The following is an 11,862-nucleotide window of genomic DNA, read 5'->3' as shown; positions in this document are numbered from 1 at the left end:
CATGAGGGGAGGCTTAAAACTGCTGGGGCTTCTGCATGGGGGGGCCGGGTATGGGGCCTGGGATGTGATACCGAATTGAGAGCTAGGTCTGGCTGTATCTGTGTATATTTTGTGAGTTGGAGGTGGGGATAGAATTTAGATTGTGTGTGTGTGTGTATCAGTGAGGTGTATGTCTGTGTGTATCTGAGTCCGTATGCTAGTGTGGGACTGTATGTGTATCCATGCCTGTCTCCTACCTGTGGAAGTGTGTGAGGGTGCTCAGAAAAAGTCCCTTGCAGGCAGCAGGATTCAGCACAGTTGTGGAGCCTGACTCTCATCTTCCATAGCTTGTAAAAGGAGTGTTGTAAGGTGGTTCCAAAGGGCTCTCTCTGCAGGTCTGCGGGTCAGCTGTCCTTGCCGAGCTGGAGCTGGCCTGTGTGCCCTCTGCACCACCTGGCTGTAGCCTCTGCTAGCTGCCAGTGCGGTGAGCTAAGGTTGATCTCCCGGTGTTAGGAAAGTTGGTGTTGGCACGCAGGCAGCTCCTAATGGAAGTTTGGAAACAGAGCCATATCCACGTTGGGAGACACCGGGACTTTACTGGCCCATGGTGTGACTCTCCTGAAATCGTTATCAAGGGGTTTAGAAGGTGCGGGTCTGATGATGTAATCACTAGAGAGAGTTCCGCTGCCTTACCTGTACCATTGGTCACTGCCCGCCCCACCCCTGCCAACTCCAGCCAGGCTGTCGGGGAACAGAAACGACAAGGCCACTGTGAAGGGAGGGCTTCTTGCCACCTCCCAGGGGGCGGTGCCCCTCCTTGATACTTAGGGCTGGCGCATAAGGAAGAAGCAGTTTCAGTCACCCAGGCAGAGAGGCAGGTGGGCCGGAGGAGGGCTGGCAGCCCGCCAACCCCAAGGGGCATTCTCTTCCCTTCCAGGCTGCGGTCACGGAGGACCAGTAAGGCTGTGGCAATACCAGTAGCTGAGAATGCCCCAGGCCCTGGAACAAGCAGATGGCAGATGGGCCTGGGTCGTCCTGCTAGCCTCCCTGGTGACCCAGGCCCTCACCCTGGGCTTCCCTTCCTGCATTGGCATCTTCTTCACTGATCTGCAACGTGACTTCCAGGCCAGCAACACTGAAACCTCGTGGTTCCCCTCCATCATGGGGGCCACCATCCATGGCGGGGGTGAGTAGCTGGAGGAGGTGCGAAGGAAGAAGGGTTGGGAGGCTGGGGACAGCACCATCTTCCTGACATACTAGGTCCTTCTCTCTGAAGTCATAGGCCTCACCGGGATGTCCTGAGAGTTTTTCTCTTTCTTTCTTTCTTTCTTTCTTTCTTTCTTTCTTTCTTTCTTTCTTTCTTCTTTCTTTCTTTCTTTCTTTTCTTTTCTTTTCTTTTTTTCTTTTTCTTTCTTTCTTTCTTTTTTTTTTTGATTTGTTTTTTTTCGAGACAGGATTTCTCTGTATAGCCCTGGCTGTCCTGGAACTCACTCTGTAGACCAGGCTGGCCTCGAACTCAGAAATCCGCCTGCCTCTGCCTCCCAAGTGCTGGGATTACAGGCGTGTGCCACCACGCCCAGCCAGTCCCGAGTGTTTCTTGATCTGAGCAGGGTCCGGCCCACTTGGCTACACTGAGTCCCATCCTGAGAAGGCTGGGCTTGCTGGGATGGGAGACAGAGGGCCATCTGAGGCAGGAAGCCAGTCCATGATCCCAGAGTCCTCTCAGTGACCAATCTGGAGCAGAGGCATTAGATGACACCCTGAGTGACAGCTAGTGCTGGGACCAGAAAACCCAGGCCGTCTCCCAGGACATTCTGTCCTACAGTAAGGAGATAACAGCCAGCTCCCTGTCCAGCTCCTGTGTTATGAGGTGGCAGAGACCTACCTCATGGGTCCTGGAATTAGAAGGAGCTACATGGGGCTGACAATTATTAGTAAATTAGAGATCCTCACTGTGACTTCATAATAAGAAAGGACAAGCCAGAGAGAGGGGACACAGGAAAAGCCCCATCTCCCCGTCCCCACACCCCCACTGAGGGTCCTTCACGGAGTCTGGAGCTCAGAGAGAAGGCCGACACCTGTTGGCACCAGCAACCCCAATGGTCAGAGTCCCAGGTCTGTGTCCTGAGTTAAGTGACCTCTCCTCAGCCCCTGGGAGATGGATGACTCAACAGACAGAGACCACAAATGGCCACTGGGTCAATGAAAGTGAGAGCCAACTCTCCGTAGGCCACACACACATACACACACATACCACACCACACATACACACACACACCACACACATACACACACACACACACACACACACCACACACACACACATACACACACACACACCACACACATACACACACACACACACCACACACACACACATACACCACACACATACACACACACATACACACACACACACACACACACACACACACATACACACACAGGGCTTGGCTGATCCCTGTGCCCTTCCTTCCTCCTCGTAGCTGCAGCCTGATGAATATTCCAGATACTTTTCTCACACCAGGAAACAGGAAACTTGGGGTGGAGGGGGAGGATTGCCAGCCTCCACAATGAGCCATGAATTGACCTCTGGGGAAGTGTGGACTTAGGGTAAGAAGGAGAAGCCAAGGCTGGCCCAGAAAGTGGGGCATCTTGGCCTTCAGGGCTGGAGAGTGCAGTGGGAATCTCAGAAGGATCTTGTGAGGGGCCTGGGTGAGAGACTGGAGCGGAGACTAGGCATCCTGTGGAAACCCCAATACCGGCCAGCTTCAGGCTGGCTACCCTGTTGTAGCTTTGTGAACAAGTTGATGCTGTTACTCACCCCGAGTGTTGGAGAGAGGAGGCAGGCCTAGTGCCTGGTCTGCAGAGTCCGGGGAGGGGACTCAAGGCAGAGGGCACGGTTGGCTCAAGATCCCCACCCCAACTCCACTCCTTCCCTGTGACTCAGAACTCTTCCCAAGGTCACCTTCCTGAGGCAGGTGAAGTCTCAGAGGTGGGGAAGACGGGTGCCTGGCGTCACACCCAACCAAGGCTTCTTTCACTCTGCAGTAGCAAAGAGCGGCCTCTCAGCAGTGTGGGCATGACTGCATGCGAGCACCAGTTATTCCCTCTCCCTTTGTTGTTCTCAGATCAGGCAGCCCACGGCCCACACATACTGAGCTTCCTCCCACGGAAGATACACAGGCTCGAGAGCCGTGTGTGTGTGTGTGTGTGTGTGTGTGTGTGTGTGTGCTCTCGCACTTTATCTCTGCCCTCTGGCAAAGTAACGGAGGGGGGGGGGGAACTCCATTGCATGTGTTTCCTGGGCACAGGATGCCTGTGAACGTGTGACCCTGTGAGATATCTAGGGGCAGCTGGCCAGTCCGACTGGTTTCTACTTGCCAGGATGTGGGGCTAGTGAGAAAGCCACCGGGTGAGACAGGCCCTTCTCTATGTGGTGCCAAATGTTTAAGTATGGATTCAGGAAGCTTCAAGTGGATTGCTTTGGTGGCTTCTTTCCTTCCTTCCTTCCTTCCTTCCTTCCTTCCTTCCTTCCTTCCTTCCTTCCTTCTTTCCTTCCTTCCTTCCTTCTTTCCTTCCCTTTCTCTCAGTCTTCTCCCCTCTCTATCTCTCAAACTGTCCCTCTTCCAGCCTCTCTGTATTTCTTCCTCTTAGAATCTTTCTGTTTTATTTTTTCCCTCTCCCTCACCCAATCTCTCTCTCTCCAAAAGAGCCAAAGGCCTACATGCCAAACATGCTCTCTACACCTGAGTTCCATCTCCAGCTCTAGGCGCAAGGATTGGTGGGTGGCTAGAACCAGCAAGCGAGCGAGCGAGGGGAGCAGACATCCGGTCTGATGCTCTCCCCAACACTCCAAAGGTCAGAGTGAGGAGGTTCAGAATACTCCAGGACCCGGGGCAAATGTATGAGGTGGGAAGATTGTGGGGTGGGCGGAAGAGTGTGCAGAGATCAAATGTTCTAGGAGGTTCTTTCTGGAGCAAACCACAAGCAAGGGTATGATAGTCACTTGATCGTGACTCCAAACTGCAGTTGTTCTCGGCTTAGGTTAGTGAAGGGTCTGCTATGCCCTCCAGATGTCCTTATTGTGATTACACCGCACAACAGCTAGTCTGACCACTCATACGGTAGCAGAGGAGACTGAGGCAGAAAAGAGCATCAGATTTTGCTGTGGCCAGACTGTGGCGAGGTGGGGACCAGAAGCCATGCTAGCAGATTTTAGTTATCTCTTAACACCCTGGCTAGTTCCTACGAGCACCCTCACCCAGCCCCACTGAGCCCTGACTCCACACATTCTCACCCACTGCTACCTTTCTGACCTACAGGGCCCCTGTGCGGCATCCTGATCAAACGTTTCGGCTGCCGAGTGACCATGATACTGGGCGGGGTGCTGGCCAGCCTGGGCATGGTGGTCAGCACCTTCTCTGCCTCCCTCACGCACCTCTTCATCACCGCAGGACTGATCACAGGTGACCATCATCTTCTCCAAAGTGCTTAGAGTCTAGAGAAGTCAGACGAGGGCCAGGTGTCTGAGAATGTTTAAAGCCCTCAGAGTAGATGAGAGGTCAGGACCGGGGGTGTGACAGCATCCCTGCCTGAGAGAATGTCTATAAGTGTTAGAGGAGTCTTGAAGGAAGCAGATCCAGTTGTGGGGATCATTGTGAGTAGGCCAGACTGGACTACATGAGTTCCAAACCAGCTTGAGGTATAGAATAAAACCCTGTCTCAAGTGAAAAAGAGAGCTCCTATTAAGCCCCAACTCCCCAACTCCCTCTTTTGTTTAATTTTTTGTTTGTTGTTTGTTTTTCAAGACAGGGTTTATATATATTCATTTTTATATGTACCAGTATGTATGTCTGTATATCACACTCATGTCTGGTATCCTGGGAGGCCAAAAATAGAGCATTAGATCCCCCAGAACTGAAGTTACAGAGAGTTGTAAACCACCACGTGGGTGCTGGGGCTTGAGCCCAAGGCCTCTCTAAAGAGTAGCGGGGGCTCTTGACCATTGAGAGTTCTCTCTCCAGTTCCTAAGCCCCCATGCCTTCAAGTTTTCACTCTGCTAGGAACCAAGACTTTGCTATGAGAACATTTTGTTTATTTGTTTGTTTGGTTGGTTGTTCATTGGTTTGGTTTTGGGGTTTTCAAAACAGGGATTCTCTGTGTAGCCCTGGCTGTCCTGTAAATCAGGCTGGCCTTGAACTCAGAAATCCACCTGCCTCTGCCTCCCAAATGCTGGCATTAAAGGCGTGCACCACCACTGCCTGGCCAGAGGACTCTTTTGTTGGGAGCTTTTTCTCCAGCACTGACCACTGGGGGCACAGGAGGCAAAGCAGCAGGTAGACTCCTCACTCCTGGGAGGCAGCATCTCAGCTAAGCATATTCCAGACAGAAAACATGGCCCTGGCAAAGGTCACAAAGTCTGAAGGCAGCTTGCTGTCTGGAGGAGTTGATGGGACTTGATCCTGGTGATTGACAAGGAGTAGACTGAGCCGGATTCCAGGGCTTAGGCCAGAATCAAACCACACCAGTCTTCGGAGGCATAGAAGACACTTAGGATGTTTTTCAAATGTGACAGGAAATCTTTCAGAGGCCTTAGGTTGATGTTTAAAATGTCAATGAGAAGAACAAGATGGCCCAATGGCTCGGAGTATATACTGCTCTTGCAGGGGACCTGAGTTTGGTTCTTAGAATCCCTGTAAAGTGATTCACAACCACAGGTCAATCCAGCTCAGAGGCTCTGATGCCTCTGACCTCTGAAAGCACTGAACTCGGGTACGTACACACACTCATGAATGCACACACACACACACACACGCATACACACACAAGTATACACACACATGCACATACACATATGTGTACACACATGCATACATATGTGCATAGCTATATATACATAATTAAAAATAAAATAAATCTAGGGCCTGGAGAGATGGCTCTGCAGTTGCTCTTGCAAGAGGACCTGGGTTCAGTTCCTGGGACCCACATGGTGGCTCACAACTATCTGTAACTCCAATTCCAAAAGATCCTATGTTCTCTCCTGACCTCCAAGGGTACCAGACATGAACATGGTCCATATACATACATGCAAAACACATAAAATGAATAACTCTAAATAATTTTCTGAGACAAGCTCTCACTACATAGCTCTGGCCAGCTTGAAACTCACTGTGAAGACCAGGCTGGCCTGGAATTATAGGCCTCTACCTCCTGAATTCTGGGATTAAAGTCATTTGGAGCAGGGCAGTGGTGGCACATGCCTTTAATCCCAGCACTTGGGAGGCAGAGGCAGGCAGATTTCTGAGTTCAAGGCCAGCCTGGTTTACAGAGTGAATTCCAGGACAGCCAGGGCTACACAGAGAAACCCTGTCTCTAAAAACCAAAACAAAACAAAACAAAAAGTCATTCGGCACAGTGAAACCTGGCTCTAAAAGAAAGAATGAAAGGAAGGAAGGAAGAAGGAGAATTAAGGCACTGTAGTACTTGCAGAGGGGAGCGGAGAGGAGGAGCTGGGTGTGATGCTTATAAGGAGGTCAGGTACCTTCCATCATGAAAACTTGGAAGTGTGTCTGTCCTAGGGCCAAAGGAGGACAGACATGGAACCTGAGCCAAGACCCCCTACTCCATGTGGAGGTGAAAAGTCCTACAAAGTCCCTGAGATGGTGTCCCCTCTCGCACTGCAGGCCTGGGCATGTGTTTCAGCTTCCAGTCAAGCATCACAGCAGTGGGCTTGTATTTTGTCCGCCGGCGGCCGCTGGCCAATGCACTGGCCTCCATAGGAATCTCCTTAGGCGTCACGCTCTGGCCACTTCTGGCCGGATATCTTTTGGAAACCCTGGGCTGGAGGGGCGCCTTCCTCGTCGTTGGTGGCATCTTTCTCCACTGTTGCGTATGTGGAGCCATGCTGAGGCCTGTTGCCACCAACGTGGTCCCTGAGCCCACCAACGTGGTCCCTGAGCCCAAAGAAGATCCCCTTCTACCTCCCGAGAAACCTACGCGCAGCTGCCTGGCAACGTGCGTCGCGAGCATCCGGTACCACCTGGCTTTTGACATCCTTCGGCACAATATGGGCTTCTGCGTATACATCGTGGGTGCGACATGGATGATCCTGGGTCTCCCACTGCCGCATATCTTCCTGGTGCCGTACGCTATGCATCATGGGGTGGATGAATACTGGGCAGCAATGCTCATGTCCATTATCGGCTTCTGCAACATCTTCTTGCGGCCCGTGGCAGGGCTGCTGGTAGGCAGGAAGAGCTTGGCTGCCTACCGGAAGTACCTGTTTGCCTTGGCGATCCTCGCCAATGGGCTCACCAATCTGATGTGCACAGCGTCGGCAAATTTCCAGGTGCTGCTGGCCTATTGCCTGGTGTACAGCCTGTCCATGTGTGGGGCCGGGATCCTCATCTTCCAGGTTCTAATGGACATTGTCCCGATGGATCGCTTCCCCAGTGCCCTGGGCCTCTTCAGCATCCTGTGTGGCGTGGCTTCTCTCGTCTCTCCACCATTGGCTGGTGAGAGCCTTGGGAGGGAAGGCAGCCAGGCATACCCAAGTGGGGCCTCTATCTAGGTTGGGCAAAGGAGACCATGTGGACACATTTGAACCCAGTGTACCATTGTCACAAGGCACTTGGAATCCGTGATCCTTTCCTCTCCCCAGCAGCTCAGTGACCATGCTATGGTGTTACTTGTCTGACCCTCAAGGTATAAAAACTACAGGCTTGGCCAGGCATGGCGGCCTATGCCTGTAATTCTGCCAGCTGGGAAATGGAGGCAGGAAGATCTTTGGCTACATAGCAAGTTGGGAGCAACCTGAGCTATATAAGGCCCTGTCTCAAGCTTACCATCAGAGAGAGAGAGAGAAAGAGAGAGAGACAGAGACAGAGAGAAAGAACAAAGAAAGAATACTTGCTTCCCTTACAGAGGACCCAGGTTCATTCCCAGCACTCAGAGTGGTGGTTCGCAACTGTTCATAACTCCAGCTCCCTGGAATACAGCGCCCTCTTCAGGCCTTCTCAGTATACTTACATACACTCAGCCAAAACAATCTAACTTTTTTTTTTTTTTTTTTTTTTTTTTTTTGGTGTTTTCGAGACAGGGTTTCTCTGTATAGCCCTGGCTGTCCTGGAACTCACTTTGTAGACCAGGCTGGCCTAGAACTCAAAAATCCACCTGCCTGTTTCCCAAGTGCTGGGATTAAAGGCATGCACCACCTTCACCTGGCTCAGGCAAAACAATCTTAAACATAAAATAAATAGATCTTGTTTCAAGGGAGGGAGGGACTGGAGAGGTGGCTCAGAGGTTAATAGCACTTCTGCTCTTACAGAGGACCTGAGTTCAGTTCCTAGCACCCACAGAGTGGTTCACAGTCATCTGTAACTCCAGTTTTAGAGGCACCAATGCTCACCTTTGGTCTCTGTGGGTACCACACACATGCAGCACATATACATACATGAAGATAAAATATGCGTACACTTAAGGAAAAGATTTTTTTTTTCTGTTTTGGCTTTTTGAGACAGGGTTTCTCTGTGTAGCCCTGGCTATCCTGGAACTCACTCTGTAGACCAGGCTGGCCTCGAACTCAGAAATCCGCCTGCCTCTGCCTCCCAGAGTGCTGGGATCAAAGGCATGTGCCACCACTGCCCGGCTAAGGAAAAGATTTTTAAGGGTCTGGAGAGGGAAGGAAGAACAGAAAGAGAGAAAAGTTTTGTAGTCCAGGCTACAGGAATCTGTCATGTGCCTGTCTGGCCCTCTGCTCCTGTCAGTGAGGCATGGTGGTAAGAGGCCTCGCTGTAAGGATCTCAAGCAAAGAGCATGACCTGTGTTAACTGTGATTAACACCCTGGCTCTCCTAGTTCCCACGTTTGAGTCCCAGGAAAATCCCCGTTCTTCTCTGAGCTAGAATGCCAACTACAGAGTGCAGAGGAGAGCACGCACCAGCTCACCCACTCGGGCCATCACTGAGTGCACGCCACCAAACTGCACTGTTGAGGCTTGGGGGTGGGGTGGGGGGGTGGATGTGGGGATTCGTGCTAGGAAGGAAACAAGCAGAATTTGTAAGACCTGTAGGGGAAAGGCTACTGTACAGCAGAGGGAGGGCCCTTCAGAGCAGGTGGGAGGAGTCTGGTGCCAGAGGGTGTTCAGCAAGCAAGTGCTGTGACAGTCACTAAGGTCAGGCCTTGAAGCTCAGCTGTGTGAGGGTTTGGTGGTGGTGGTGGTGCTTGGTCGATTGGTTGGTTGGTGGGTCGGTTGGTTTCTCAAGACAGGGTTTCTCTGTGTAGACGAGGCTGTCCTCGGACTCATAGATCCACCTGCCCACCTGTGTCTGCCTCCTGAGTGCTGGGATTAAAGGTGTGCCCCTCCCCCCAGTCAGTGAGACTTTTCCCTAAATTTGAGTTCCAGTTTCCAAGGAAGCCTTGCTGCAAAAGAGTCCCAAATTATCCAGAAAGAGACAGGGTTAGGGCCTGAGGCAGGGTTAGGGCTGAGCAAAGTGCTTGGATCCCAGCAGCCCTTCAGTCTGTTTCCCTCTGCCTCCAGGGTAACAGGCCCTTCGGCTCTCTCCTGGGGAGGATTCTGTCTAGGCCAAAAGCCAAGAGTCTCCTCCCTCCTTTCACCACACAAGTATCTGTTTGCACTTCCCAGGGCTCAGCCACAATTTCCTATTAGTGGAGACAAAACTAAAGTCTCTGCCCACACTAGTCTAGTCGGAGGAGCAGACTAACTTGTCCTCTGTTCCCCAGGACTGCTGCTGGACAAGACCAACGACTTCAGCTACGTTTTCTACTTGTCCAGCGCCTTCCTCATCTCTGGTGCTCTGTTCATGGGCGTGGGCTTCTATGCTGAAGAGAAGAAGAAGAAGAAGAAGAAGAAGCAGAAGCAGCAGCTGAAGCGAGATGGGCAAGCCAAGATGGAGGACGCCACCTCAGAGATGACCTCAATGTGCGCTCTTACCTCAGAAGACAAGGACAGTGCCAAGAGGCAACCGTACCCTGAAAACACCTATGTGACCAATGTCTGAGCTCCAGAGATCACATGTGACCTGCCTCTGAGCTCTGAAGACAGTAAGGGGAACCTTCCTTCCAGGAAGGTGGGTATAGAAGTAGGCCTTCCTGGCTTTCTTCTTTGGGCCCGGAGAAGACTGGTCTGAGTCGTGCATGCAGCAGGCACGCCTCGCTACCTTGGGCTGACTCCTCACAGTTGGTCCTACAGCCCAACACTCTAGGGTTTCTCATCCAGACATTCTTCCCATGTCAACTGTCTTTGTCCTTCTTGGCCTCAGACGATTTTTGAAGAATTTGCTTCTCTTCCAAGAACTTACTTACTGCTCTTCTCTTCCCAAATAACCAAGCCTGACCCCCTCAGGTCAGGAATGTTATGGGAGCTTGCTGCTTCAAGAAGCCGAGTCTCATGCTAACTGGAGCCCTAGCAGAACCATGGATGAAGGACCAGGAGAAGAAACTGGCCTTGGTACGAGATTGGTACTAACTGGCTGTTTGGGGGAATGCTGGTCCTAACCTCTCCCAAGATCAGGAAAAGAGACTTCTCTGCTGGCCTGGAAGACGCCCTCTTGCTTGGGTCTCAGAAGTTATAAAGTCTGAAGAGTCTTCAGCCATTGAGCATGGCCTGAACCAGAATCTTCTCTTTTACCCGGCTCTGTATCCATGTAGGGGAAGGCAGGCCTTTGACTAACCAGGAGACAACAAGGCAAGCTAGGTAACTTAAGGAACATTATAAAAACTGAGTCTATATATGCAAATGTTAGTCTGTGCTCTGCTCTTGGCCTCTGAGATTCACCTTTCTCCAGGATGTGTTGGAGGTATCAGCCCTGAGGCGGTTACTGGCTGTCAGCAGCTGCTGCTAGCCTGAGTCCACGGCCTTGAGCTATGTCCACAAACATTTCTGGTGCTGGTCTCTGAGGTCATCACTTAAGGCTAGTTGTCATCAGCATAGGCTTGTCCCAGCAGGGTACTCCAGGGAATGGGAAAACAATCTGTTTGAATTATATACAAAACCATTCCCTGCCGCGGGTCATGAACTCTGGACTAATAAAAGAGGAAAACAGGCCTGAGTAAATTTCCTCCCATACCCCCAGCCTGGCAGGAACTTCTTGGGCTTGTTTGTTGGTTCAGGCTCGACCAGGCTCTGGCAAGGAAACCTTATCAGGAAAAACGATTTTATTTTCACGCCTGACGCCAGCCTTCCTCCTCCACGAGTCCATCTGGCATGAATAAGCATCTTTAGGATTATTCCGGCTCCTCTAGGGTGCTGTCATGAGTGCCCCCTCATGGCCAAAGGAAGTACTGCAGCGGTGCATTTGCTGAACTGCTTTGGGCAATTGTGTTCAGTGCCTCTAGACCTTGAGTGGAGACTGCTGTGTAGGTAAATGTGCTTGCTGCCACGCCGACAACTTGAATTTGATTCCTGGGACCCACGTGGGAAAGGAGAGGCCCCACTATCACAAGTTGTTCTGTGGCATGCGCACACACACACACACACACACACAAATAAATGTTATTTAAAAATTTTTTTTTGCCTGAATGAGACGTCATCTTCTAATTGAAAAGTCTACTTTTATGTCTAATGTCCCCAGTGCTTTCCTGATCCCAACTTAGAACTGAGCTTGAGGACCAGGCATAGTTTCTACCCTGGGGGGGGGGGCGCGGCAAACACCAGGACCTATTTTTTTCATTCTAATGGAAAACAGAGTTGGGGGCTGGCTAACAGGCCCACGTCCTGGAAACACTCCAGGTAAAATAGAATCTCCGGCTTGGGAATTTTCATCGCACTTGCCCGCTGATTATAACGGCATTAATCTATGGGCAACAAGCAAAGAAGAAACGCAGAGGGCCCAAATGTAGTTTAGTCAAGTACTCTCTCCTT

General features: G+C 51.3%; 1 protein-coding gene across 2 annotated transcripts; it reads left to right on the top strand.

Annotated features, from left to right (window-relative positions):
- Nucleotides 1-852: 852 nt before the first annotated feature.
- Nucleotides 853-11,508, top strand: Slc16a5 (solute carrier family 16 member 5). 2 transcript variants are annotated; one of them, XM_052195276.1, is made up of 4 exons: nucleotides 853-1,165; nucleotides 4,305-4,448; nucleotides 6,666-7,496; nucleotides 9,723-11,508. In XM_052195276.1, the coding sequence occupies exons 1-4, from the start codon at nucleotides 967-969 to the stop codon at nucleotides 9,998-10,000; spliced, it is 1,452 nt and encodes a 483-aa protein (XP_052051236.1). In that variant the 5' UTR covers nucleotides 853-966; the 3' UTR covers nucleotides 10,001-11,508. The 2 variants fall into 2 exon arrangements, with proteins under 2 accessions (XP_052051236.1, XP_052051237.1); XM_052195277.1 differs by lacking the exon at nucleotides 6,666-7,496.
- Nucleotides 11,509-11,862: the final 354 nt, after the last annotated feature.

Source organism: Apodemus sylvaticus, chromosome 10 (genome assembly GCF_947179515.1).
Source record: "Apodemus sylvaticus chromosome 10, mApoSyl1.1, whole genome shotgun sequence".
NCBI classification, from domain to species: domain Eukaryota; kingdom Metazoa; phylum Chordata; class Mammalia; order Rodentia; family Muridae; genus Apodemus; species Apodemus sylvaticus.
The sequence above is the reverse complement of the archived record's forward strand: the minus strand, read 5'-3'. Positions and strand labels throughout refer to the sequence as shown.